This window comes from Triticum aestivum, chromosome 3A, assembly GCF_018294505.1.
Source record: "Triticum aestivum cultivar Chinese Spring chromosome 3A, IWGSC CS RefSeq v2.1, whole genome shotgun sequence".
NCBI lineage: Eukaryota > Viridiplantae > Streptophyta > Magnoliopsida > Poales > Poaceae > Triticum > Triticum aestivum.
Window position 1 is genome coordinate 695,814,203 of NC_057800.1, and position 12,360 is coordinate 695,826,562.

Sequence of the window (12,360 nt, forward strand, 5' to 3'; positions counted from 1 at the left end):
CTTCCCACTATGACCAGCCTTAGTCGACTTGATCGACATAGAAATACGTAGCATTATTCTGCCAAACTCACCGGAGAGTGTTTCATGTCCAGCGGACAGTTGTACTATCTATTTCTTGCATGCAGGGAGTGGAGCACCGCAGAGGCACTTGTTATGCTGAAAGTTGTAGAGATCGAACCTCGCCGTGTTCCCGCCGGTGGGTATAGGGCCGCAGAGCCTGTTGTAGCTGACGTTGAAGAACTGCAGATTGGACAAGTTGGCGACCTGCGCCGGGATGCTGCCATGGATGGCATTGTGGCTCACGTCGACGAAGTAGAGCTGCTCCGGGAGCACCACGCCCGAGAGGTCGAAATCGAAGGCGTTGCGGGACAGGTCGATGTACTGCAACTCCTTCCCGCGGCCAAAGAGGCCTGACGCGTCGCCGGTCAGGTCGTTGCGCGACAGGTCGAGGTGCGCAAAGTTCACGGCGGCGAACCCGGCCGGGACTGGTCCCGTGAGGTTGTTGTGCGACAGCCAGAGGTAGACCTCGTCCGCAGACTTGCTGAGGAACATCGAGGGGATGGCGCCGGTGAGGCGGTTGCGGCTGAGGTTGATGCCGGACAGGTTGGGGATGGTCCCCAACGACGCCGGGATGGCGCCGGTGAGCGAGTTGAAGGAGAGCTCAAGGAAGGTGAGCTTCTTGAGCGCGCCCAGGAAGGACGGCACGGGGCCCGACACGGCTGTCCAGGAGATGCGAAGGCTCGAGAGGTTGGAGAGCTTGCCGATGGCCGGCGGTATAGGGCCCGAGAGCGCCGGGAGGTGGCGCAGGGTGAGGTCCTGCAGGTGTGGGAGGCCGGCGAGGGCGGTGGGGATGGTGCCCGTGAGGTTGGCGTCCTGGAAGACGGCGAGGCCGACGACGCGCCCGGTGAAGTGGTCGCAGGTGACGTCGTACCAGTCGCAGCAGGGGTTGTCGGGCGTCCACGACGCGAAGTGGTAGGCGTTCCCGAGGGCGGCCTTGACGGCGAGCAGCGCCGCCTTGTCGCCTGGGTGGCAGTCCTTGTACGTCGGGTCCGGAGAGGGCTCGGCGTTGGCCGCGCCGGCGAGGAGAGAGCAGAGGAGGAGGACGAGCAGAGCGCGTGAGCGCATCCTCATCCTGTCGGCTGTGTGTGTGGCTTTGATGTGATGGGAGTCCACTTGGGTGTGCTGCGCCCTCCGTCTTCGTCTTCATGTACAGACTCATCGATGCACTCAGACCTACCTAAATGAGCACTGAAGAGTCAGAGAAGAAGCCAAACATGGATCCATCGAGAAGAGCTGAGGATAAGATGCATATAATACAGCTGGCTTACCCCTCACATGCGATGTGTTTGGCGAATCGGCACCCGCTGGACGACCGGTCCAGCACGCTACCTCTCTAAGCAGTACAATTGCACGTGTTTAGTTCATTGCTATGTTTATGACTAGCCACACTTTTTTTCTACATGGTTTACAAGTCATTGACTCAATTTTTTTGTCAAATTTTGTCAAATTTGTGACGTTCACTTTGTTAGACGCATTGTTTGTGGCGGTCACACTTTGACTAAGCTTAATTAGATCAAAGTTAATCATCAACTAAACCAACCTAAAATAATTCATCAAAATGCAAGCATCCACCCTACATGTCATTATTAGTTTGAAGACTATTTTTCACAAATACGTAAGACACATATCTTTTCATATTTATAGAGGGAAAATACATGCATTTTTGCTTCGATGGACCCTCCCTAAACACAAAAAGGCTGAGATTGCCCGATACCCCTTCATAGCCAGGGGTATGATGGTCTTATTTTAAAAAGTCGTCGCATGGCCGCCCACGCCGGGATGCGCTGTACGTATACGTATACGGCGGTGTTTTTTGACGCCGTGGTGTAACTCGCGCCGCGGTACAGGGTCAACGAACCAATCACACGGCGGGTTTCGTTCAGGGCGCGCGTGCCGCCTCCCCTTGACTGTCGCGCGCCGCTTCCCCTTGACTGCCGCGCGGGCCGGTTGACCCCTACCAACAGCCGCACTACCTCGCTTGCCAGCGGTCGGCTACCAAAAATGCTACACCTACGAAAAGGTCGCACATCAGCCTTTACGTAACTTTTCGTAGCAATCTTACGTAGGTGTAGCAAAGCTCGTCGGCTACTATCGCCGCACCCTCGGATGTCGCGCTCCCGCTGCCTCCCGTCTTCCCCGCCGCCTGGGCTGCGGCGTCCCGTCCCGTCCCGTCGAATGCCACCGCATTAACGCCGCCACCCCCGTACCGCCACATGCCGCCGCATTAACGCTTTTGGCGCCCCTGCCCGCCTATAAATCGGGTGCCCAGCTGTCTCCAGCTGCACCCACCACCGCCCGCCCTTCTCTCGCATCGACCGCGTCGCAATAGCCATGTCGAGAAGCGACTTCGACGACGGCACGACACCGGGATCCTGGCCATTGAGCGTCACGCTGGGCCAGACGGAGGATCTGTCCCGAGTTAGCCTCTACATCCCGCCGTCGGAGAAGGAGTCGCGGCCGTGGCGGATCTCCGTCGAAGGCTTGGCAAAGCAAGGCCCATCCACGACTGAAGAGGATCTGCACGCTCACCTTGGCGGCCGGTGGAACAACAAAACCCGGTGGCGGTTTTGGACGCGCAAAAATTGTGCCAACATGATCACGACATTCAAGCGGGCTGCGAGAAGAGAGATCCCCTTTCCCACCGTCGCCGAAGCCGGCCCTTCCCGCGCCCGTGCCCCCGTCCCCTGCCCCGGCGGGTGTTGTAATCCCGCCGGAGCAGGCGGCATTATAGCAGGACGGCGACCCCAAGGACACGCCAGGCTTGCTGGTGGCGTTGCCCAGCTCGACAGAGGAGGCCGCGGCGGCGGCCGTGGTAGATGCGCAGGCAGCGACAGCTGTGGTGGCCGCGGAGGATGATGAGGACTAGAACGTCAGCCGCGACGCGGCGGTTATCGACCTTGTCGTTAGTGACGACGACGAGAAGTAGAGTAGGTTTCTTAAGTCGTAGTTCAAATTCCATTGAATCGTTGTAAAAATTCTAAAAATGAATGGAATTTTTAATGTTTGTCTAAAGGTTGTTTGAATTGGCTTTTAAAATATTTGAAAACATCGCCGGCCGGCCGATTAGATGAAATTATGTGGAATATGTGAAGCAGTGAAAAAAAATTGCCCGACGATTCCCCGATTTTTTGATCAAACTAAAAAGAACCGGAATGTCCCCTCCTACTTGAACGGTCTCCTCTAAAGATGGTAAATTTTTGATCGTCTTCAGAATGACACCAAATTTGGCCAGCAAGTGGGCATGCCCCATTCCAGTAGTCCCCGCAATATTTGAACGACTTCCGGGAACAGACACACGTTGCGTCACGTCCGGCAGTATTTTAGAGTTTTCTTGCCGGAAAATCCTAGAAAATGCATGGAATGTAAAAAAAACAAAACTTGGCATCGATGCTTCTCATGATGATACAAGGTTGTTGAAAAATTTGGGTTCATTTGAAGGATGTCGGAAAAAACATCCTTTCGGACGGACCCTTTCCTCCTACTCGAACAGCCTCCTAGGAACATGGTAAATTTTTGGTATCTTCAGAATGATGCCAAATTTGGCCAGAGAGTGGGCATGCCTCTTCTAGTAGTCCACGAAATTTCTGGAAAGACGCACGTTGCGTCACATCCTGGAAGTATTTTAGGGTTTTCTCAGCGAAAACCCTAGAAAATGCATGGAATCACAGAAAGCAAGGAAACTTGGCATGGATGCTTCTCATGATGATAAAAGACTGTAGAAAAACTTGGGTTCATTTGAAGGATGTTGGAAAAAATGTCCTTTCAAACGGACCCTTCCCTCCTACCCGAATGACCTTCAGTGAACGTGGTAATTTTTTGTCATCATCAGAATGACACCAAATTTGGCCAGCAAGTGGGCATTCCCATTCCAGTAGTCCACGCAGAATTTGAACGAATTCTGGGAACAGCTGCACGTTGCGTCACGTCCAGACAGTATTTTAGGGTTTTCTCGCCGGAAAAACTTTAGAAAATGAAAGGAATGTCAGAAAGCTACGGAACCTGGAATGGATGCTTCTCATGATGATTCAAGGCTGTAGAAATTTTTTGGGTCCATTTGAAGGAAGTCAAAAAAAGTTTGCAATCATTTCGTGGAGGTGGAGAGAAAGTGCTTCTACATGGTGTTTGTCTTGGCATGCATGAAATGACACCAAATTTTGCCATCATCTAGGCATGTCCATTGCACTAATCCACGCAAGATTTGAACAAATTTGAACACTAATTAAACGCACGTTGCTTCATGTACATGCAATGTTATAGGCCATTTTCACCAGGAAAACCCCAAAAAATGCATAGAATGTCGGAAACTAACAAAAAATGGCATGCACGACTACCAAGATGATGCCAATGTGTGGAAAAAATTTGGGGTCATTTAGTGGAGGTGGAGAGAACGTGCTATGAGGCATGCCCTGCCGGCATCCCCGAACGGTCCTGCTTGTACATGGCGTGTTTCTTGGTATGCATGATGACACCAATTTTTGCCAGCATGTCGGCATGCCCATGGAAGGCCCCCACGCAAAATTTGAACGAATTCGAACACCGAAAGCATGTTGCGTTATGTCCCCAGAAAGATCATAGAAAATGCACAGAATGTCAGAAATCAATGAGAATTTGCATGCATGATTGCCATGGTCATGGTAGGGTGTGGAAAAAGTTTGAGATCTTTTGGCGTAGGTGAAAAAAACACTTCTTTCAGACTTGCCCTCCGGCAGACCCGCACGGTCTTGGTTGTACATGGTGTTTGTGATGGCATTGGATGAAATGACAGAAAATTTTGCCAACATGTGGGCATGCCCATGGAAGGCCCCCAAGCAAAATTTGAACTAATTCGGACATCGAACGCACATTTATCACATCTGGTAGTGTTTTAGGGTTTTCCCCCAGGAAAATCATAGAAAATGCACAGAACATCGGAAATCACGAGAGTTTGCATGCATGATTGCCATGGTCATGGGAGGGTGTAGAAAAATTTTGGGCTTTTTTGGTGGACGTAAAAATACTTTGAAACAATTACATGAAATCATGTCCTGGTTGTACATGGCGCTTGTGCTGGCATCCCATCCCATTGTTAAGAGTGTTGGAAGAAATAGAGCCTTCTCAGGACGTGTGAATCTGGGCCGTCGGATTAGCGTTCCAAACGACTCCGGACAGTCGGATCTTCAGGGGAGCAGATCCTGGCTGTCGGATCACTATTGTTAGCGGACACAAATATTTAGTGAGATGTTGGTTCAACATGTAGTTAGGCTATGCTCTTAGGAACTTCTGTGGCCCTCATTGTTGTTGGAAACTCTGGTCTTTGCTATAACAAAGCACATTTTCCTTTGGAAATAACAATGTGCTCATTGATGCTGTTTAGTTTATACTAATTTTTTCTGCATGATGTCGTGAAGGAGTGGTATACTGAACTGTAATTAGCACCACTGGAACAAGTATTAACCCCTCCATCAACATTTGCTTAAAAAGTAAATGAAAACAGGTCTAATATAAGAAGTTAATTTTAAAATAAAACTTATGGATATGAAATGACTATTTTTTTACTGATTTACAATATGTGGTTCACTACTCTCTTTATCAGGTGTCCATATTATTTCTTCTTTTTGGTGTGGTGTGCCACCCTGGTGAGAGACGGTAGGAAGAATAGGAAGCAAAAAGGGATGGTGGGGAGGACTTGCGTTCACATGATTGGTTGGGTCATGGATATGTGTAGCTAGGTAGCATGGCTAATCTTGTGCCTGAGGCACAAATAGATCGAGCGGTACTTCAAATTTTCTCCACCTAATGATATTTTTGTTATTTCCTTCTGAATACTTAGCCAAGCAGTGTTTCATTCATGTGAAACTCAAGATGTGATAGTGGCAACATCAAAGAGATAGTGGTGCATGTACATGCTCACAATTTGACAAATAGTGGTGCAACCCTATATTTTGCTATTTCTCTCTTCTTCCTATTTCTAGTTCCTGAACTGAACTTCTATCCTTTTCTGCAAACTTAGAAGAGCAAATAATGGTTTGCTTATTTAGTTTTTTGGTGTTAGTTACTAATGTGGAGATATATTAGAATGTGACGAGGAAGTGATAGGTTTGGAGCTCTCTAAAAATAGAGGCATCTTAGTTGTCTACATTTTTTTTGGGTCAGTTCATAGATAATGGTTTGGCATATGGCATTGTACTGAACCAATATCATGTTTTGTTTTAATATTTGCAATGCTTCAATTATTGTATTACTGTATTTGACATGATGGACATGACTGTACCCGACAACACCGCTGCTGGGTGCGGCAAGCCGCACTTCCTAACTAGTGCATGAAATGGCACCAAATTTTGCCAGCATATGAGCATTGCCCACGGAAGGCCCCCTCAATTGGTCCAGCCTAGTAGACGCCAACTTTGACTTAGGGTTATAAAAAGTGGCAACATATTTTGAGTGGGTCTCCAAAATAACAAATATATCACATTCTTGTTTATGCGACTCTCGCCACGAAACTTCTCAATGTTCTGGTGCTAGGACTCCATTGAGCCCGGTATTTTGAAGAATTCAAAAATCAACTTTTGAAGTTTGAAAATGCCTGACAAAAAACTCTTGTAAATAAGGATGTACGTTACATGTTTGTAAATTCTCATGATGAAATATTTAAGGGCTTATTTGGATTGAGGAATTCAAAAATGGAGGAATCAAAAAATCCAGACGATTCAAATCCAAATAACCCCTTAGATGTGAGCTACACCGAGAGCAAAATCATGTGTGTTTACAGTGAATTGAGCACAAGCACACGCGAGTAGGAGTGTTGTGTCGTTCATCGCCACAGGAGGCCCTTCGCTCGAACGCACTGCTCAGGATGCCATGCCCCCCGCCCGAATCAGGACGAGCTTTGCCCGGTGAAGGCAATTGGGGAGGGACGAGTCCTCTTGTGGGGGTGAGCCGATGACCCAGTGACCCTTGGGCAGGGTGACACGTCGCTTTCTCTGTCTTTTGACCTTCCAACAAAGATCAAACGACTCATGGTGTTGACTGGTAAATACTACTCCCTTCGTTTCAAAATAGATGACCCAACTTTGTACTAATTTTGTACGTACTAAAATTAGTATAAAGTTGAGTCATCTATTTCGGAACGGAGGGAGTACTTTTCACTCACAAGTCAAATACCTAATTTTCTTAGTGCGTTAGTCACGTGTTTCATGTTTTCACCCAATACATTGATCCTCCTAGTGCTATCCCATGTAGCATCCTCTATACCATTCTCTCGCTGAGAAGAACTCAAGGCATTTTTTGGTGCACCTTTTGATGGAATCGGTCTTCGCCTAGAGTGATGTCAGACCTCAACATCATTTCTTCTGTACTGTGGCCTCTATGTTGTGCAAATAGACAAGTAGTTTGCAGTGCTCCGTTGAGTGGGCGAAGCACAAATCAAGCGACAAGAGCCAGAAAACTACTTCTCTACTTGATGAAGAATAGGAGGGTAAATGTGCCGAGGAAGGATCGAATGTAATTGATAGGGTTAGCGCTATCATCAATAACCATAGAAAGGATCAGGACCGAGTTATTTACCCAAAACCACCACACTTGAGGCTAGGGTAACAACTTGATACCACATTTGAGGCAGGGCACAAGAAACCACCAATTTTGTGCCTAACGAGTAACACAGAGCACTGATAGTCGGATAACCTCACGAAAACAGCCAAACTGACAGGTTGGGCCCACCTGTAAGGCTAACGTGGCATGCCTATGTGGAAATTTTGCTGACTTGGACGAGGGTCCCACATGTCATCCACACATTGCCTTCTTCCTCCTCATCTCTTCAACAGGTCACGCGGAGGATGGGAGCGGCAGGGAAGGTGGAGTGGAGCTCGCCGGCGGCGCCCAGGAGCAGTGCAGGCCACCACGCTCGCGTAAGAGAAAAAGGAGGCCACCACGCTCTGGTGGTGAAGAGGTGCTCGTCCTCGTCGCCCGCCCTACTTGGCCAGAAGAGGAAAAAGGAGGGCAGGCGCATGGCGGCGGCACTCTGATTGCTGAACGTTGGCGGCGGATGGTGTTGGCGGCGTGGAGCTCCGCGACAGCGCCGAAAGACGACAGCGGCGCTCGTGACTTGGAGCAACGAGGCGGGGTCGCATGGCAGGGGGAGCAGAGCAGCCGCGCGGCCTGCTGCCGCTGGTGGTTCCGCTCGATGCCTTCTTGCCTCCTCCCTTTGTTCCCTGCTGCATCGCCATTGACGGCGAACCGGGGATTTGCGGCGCCTTTGTGTTGATGTCCGCACCGCGTGGGGCCGCAGGCAGAGCTCCGGCGAGATCCCGCGCCAGCCATGTCCGCGTCCCCTCCGACGGGCAGCCACTTCTACAACGCGGCCCGCAGATGCGAGCTGGTCTCCCGGCGAGATGACCTGGCCTAGCATTGCCGTTGGCACGTCCTTTGTGGTGGCGGCGCCGGTGATGTCCATGGTTCAGCGCTCACAACCTGTTCGGTTAAATGCCCACAGGGAGAAAGAGAAAGAAATACAAGAGAAAAGATGAAGAAAACACTTCAGTTATTGACATGTGGGACCCTCGTCCAAGTCAGCAAAATTTCCACATGGGCATGCCACGTCAGCCTTACAGGTGGGCCCAACCGGTCAGTTTGGCTGTTTTCGCGAGGTTATCCGACTATCAGTGCTCTGTGTTACTTGTTAGACACAAAATTGGCGGTTTCTTGTGCCCTGTCTCAAATGTGATATCAAGTTGTTACCCTAGCCTTAAATGTGGTGGTTTTGGGTAAATAACTCATCAGGACCTGATGAGGTCGTCGAACAATGTCATGTTGAGTGTAATCCTACTATTTGAGTAATACAAAGTATTTCCCCGCAAAAAAAAAACAACCATAGAAAGGACTGATCAAGGTTGCGTGCATTTGGGAAAAGAGGGAAGGAAGCGGGCACTTGTACATATCTTCTTAGTCATTTTGGTAAACTTATCACCTTGTTTGTAGTCTCATGATAAAATAATAGTGAAATGTGTATTGACGATGGCACTTCTGTGTAAAATGGTTTTCCTTTCTTTTGCGGGAAAAAAAGAATATGGTTCTCATTTGGAAAGAAGGGTCTGAGTATGTCACTATCGACTAGATTAATGTTCGATTTTGATCAGAGGGCGATAAAAACCATCTAAGGGGCCATGACTGCACAAAAACACTGCTAGGTGCGAGTTGAAGGTCTAAAGTATCGGAGAAGTATAGAAGAATTGAAATGTGTAGTTCAACAGAAGTTGAGAGGTGAAATCTATACTATTTCCTCGGAAAAAAAGGGCCGACTATATGTAAGTCGTCTGAAAATTAATTTTGGGGAAGTCGGTTTTCTGGGCCTTTAGATTAAGATACAACATCCAACGACTGTCCTTCTATTTCTTCTTCATCTTTCTTCTTCTCCAATCGTCCCTCCTCGCATAAAACTGACTTATCCTAATTGTAAATTCGGTCAACTTACATATAGCTATTGTAAAAAAAATAAAGGAAATTAACCTGACTTTGGTCAAACCATCAAGGATCTTTGCATACACCAGATGAATCATGATGTCGGACAGTTAAAACACAGGAAGTGCTAAATCTAGCTGACAACTTCATCGCCACACATAGCCATCTTGACTTTATTTCTGCATAACTCTTATTCCAGGGCGACATTAGTCGAATTGATTGACATAGAAAATAGCATTATTCTGCCAAACCCACCAGATAATTCCATCTATTTCTTGCATGAAGGGAGGGGAGCACCACAGAGGCACTTGTTGTGCTGAAAGTTGTAGAGATCGAACCTCGCCATGTTACCGCCGGCGGGCACAGGGCCGCAGAGCCTGTTGTAGCTGACGTTGAAGAAGTTCAGGTTGGACATGCTCGCGACCTGCGCCGGGATGCTGCCTTGGATGGCATTGTGGCTCACATCGACGAAGTAGAGCCGCTCCGGGAGCACCACGCCTGAGAGGTCGAAATAGAAGGTGTTGCGGGACAGGTCGATGTACTGCAGCTCCTTCCCGCGGCCGAAGAGGCCCGACGCGTCGCCGGTCAGGTCGTTGCGCGACAGGTCGAGGTGCGTGAAATTCACGGCGCCGAAGTCTGCCGGGATGGGCCCAGTGAGGTTGTTGTGCGACAGCCAGAGGTAAACGTCCTGGTGCGGAGACTTGCTGAGGAACATCGGGGGGGATGTCGCCGGTGAGGCGGTTGCGGCTGAGGTTGATGCCGCGCAGATTGGGGATGGTCCCCAGCGACGCCGGGATGGCGCCGCTTAGAGAGTTGAAGGAGAGATCGAGGAAGTTGAGCTTCTTGAGTGCGCCCAGGAAGGACGGCATTGGGCCGGACACGGCCGTCCAGGAGATGCGGAGGCTGGAGAGGTTGGAGAGCTTGCCGATGGCCGGCGGTATGGGGCCCGAGAGCCCCGGGAGGTGGCGCAGGGTGAGGTCCTCCAGGTGGAGGAGGCCGGCAAGGGCGGTGGGGATGGTGCCCGTGAGGTTGGCGTCCTGGAAGATGGCGAGGCCGACGACACGGCCGGTGAAGCGGTCGCAGGTGACGTCCTACCAGTCGCAGCAGGGGTTGTCGGGCTTCCAGGACGCGAAGTCATAGGCCTCCCCGAAGGCGGCCTTGACGGCGAGCAGCGCCGCCTTGTCGCCTGGGTGGCAGTCCTTGTACGTTGGTTCCGGAGAGGGCTCGGCGTTGGCCGCGCCGGCGAGGAGAGAGCAGAGGAGGAGGACGAGCAGAGCGGGTGAGTGGATCCTCATCCTGTCGGCTGTGTCTGTGTGTGTAGCTTTGATGCTATGCGTGTCCACTTCCATCCTCGTCTCCGTCCCATGCTGCATATTTGTACGCTTAACTAATGCACTTGGACCTACTCCTAAGCATTGCAGCATACTCCTAGTGTAATGGAGTGGTATCTAACTAGTCAGAGAAGAAGACCAAACATGGATCACATCAAGAATAAGGTGCATATAATACAGAGTTAATACAGCTAGCTTTTACCCCTCACATGCGATGTGTTTGGCAAATCGGCACCAAATGGACGACTGGTCAAAGTGTCCAACACGCTGCCTCTCTGACCAGTACAATTGCATGGATTCTTTTTTTTTTTGGAAAAAATTCATGCAATTGTTCAACACGCTGCCTTTCTAACAAGTATAATTGCATGTATTCAATCTCTACTTTTAAAGGAGAAGTTGGTACGTCATTTCGTTTCGTTACCCCCATCGACCCATCCACACCCCATCAATCAAGAGACATCCCACCAATTTTTTCCTCAAATAAAGCGCATGCCTCCACCTCTCTCTTGCATGAAAAAGAAAATCAGAAGAAAACCTTGGCCATCAGGCTATGTCACCATCTCGTGCTGCCAGGTGATATTTGATGGGGATAACTATACTGAGTTCGTTGCCTTTATGCGTATTCACATGCATGGCATTCGTCTTTGCGGTCTTCATTCCGCGAGATCCCGTGTCCTCCGCGCCCAGTTCCTCCTGCGGTTCCTACCCCACTGCCGAGGCCACCGACTCTTGTTGCAGATGCTTCTGATGCTGATAGGGCTGCTGCCAGGATTGCTGTTGATGATACGGTTGCTGCTTATGATCAGCAGGTCTTGGATTATTAGAATACTCTTTCTGTTTATCGTGATGATCTGACTGCTTACACTCAGTGGTGTGATGATGATGGCCGTGTTGTGGCTGTCCTCACTTCCAATGTTCTACCTCAGTACTGTCTTTGGGATGTGGACTCTTCTTCGTCAGCGCTATCAGTCCTCTGGTGATGCTTTTTTACTTGTCTGTTGGGGATATGGTTACTGGAGGTAAACCGGCTAGGAGTGGCCGGGTTAGCTCCATGAAGATAGAAGCCCATGAAGATATGAAGATGGTGGCGCTTTACGAAGACCCAAGGCTCAAAGGCGGGTTAAAGCCTGTAGATGTGAACCGACTTTATCATATAAACTTGTATTGTAAGTTAGAGGAATAGAGACCGAGCCGGACACCTCTATGACCCGGCCTCGGGACTCTGTAAACCGGCGGGTGTCAACCTATGTATATAAAGGGACGACCCGGCCGCGGTTTGAGGACAACAGACAACCACTCGAGAGCCAGACAAAGTGGATTCGCTCCCTGGTCATCGAAACCCTAGCAATACCAATCACAACTAGACGTAGGCTTTTACCTTCATCGAAGGGGCCGAACTAGTATAAAACCCCTCGTGTCCCCCTTGTCCGGTTTAACCCCTTTAAGCTAACCCGTAGAGATGGCTCCACGACTAAGTCCTTTCACGAGGACATCTGCCGTGCCAAAACCATGATAGTTGGCGCCCATCGTGGGGCAG

General features: G+C 49.7%; 1 protein-coding gene and 1 pseudogene across 1 annotated transcript; both read right to left on the reverse strand.

The window, feature by feature from the left end:
- Positions 1 to 1,199, reverse strand: LOC123063292 (polygalacturonase inhibitor). The gene has a single exon (XM_044487032.1). The coding sequence runs from the start codon at positions 1,129 to 1,131 to the stop codon at positions 109 to 111; it is 1,023 nt and encodes a 340-aa protein (XP_044342967.1). The 5' UTR covers positions 1,132 to 1,199; the 3' UTR covers positions 1 to 108.
- Positions 1,200 to 8,733: 7,534 nt separating this feature from the next.
- LOC123059197 (polygalacturonase inhibitor-like) lies at positions 8,734 to 10,826 on the reverse strand (annotated as a pseudogene).
- Positions 10,827 to 12,360: the final 1,534 nt, after the last annotated feature.

Bases quoted from the DNA above. Each gene is read 5' to 3' on its own strand.
- LOC123063292 (XM_044487032.1), bottom strand. From the start codon at position 1,131: ATGAGGATGCGCTCACGCGCTCTGCTCGTCCTCCTCCTCTGCTCTCTC.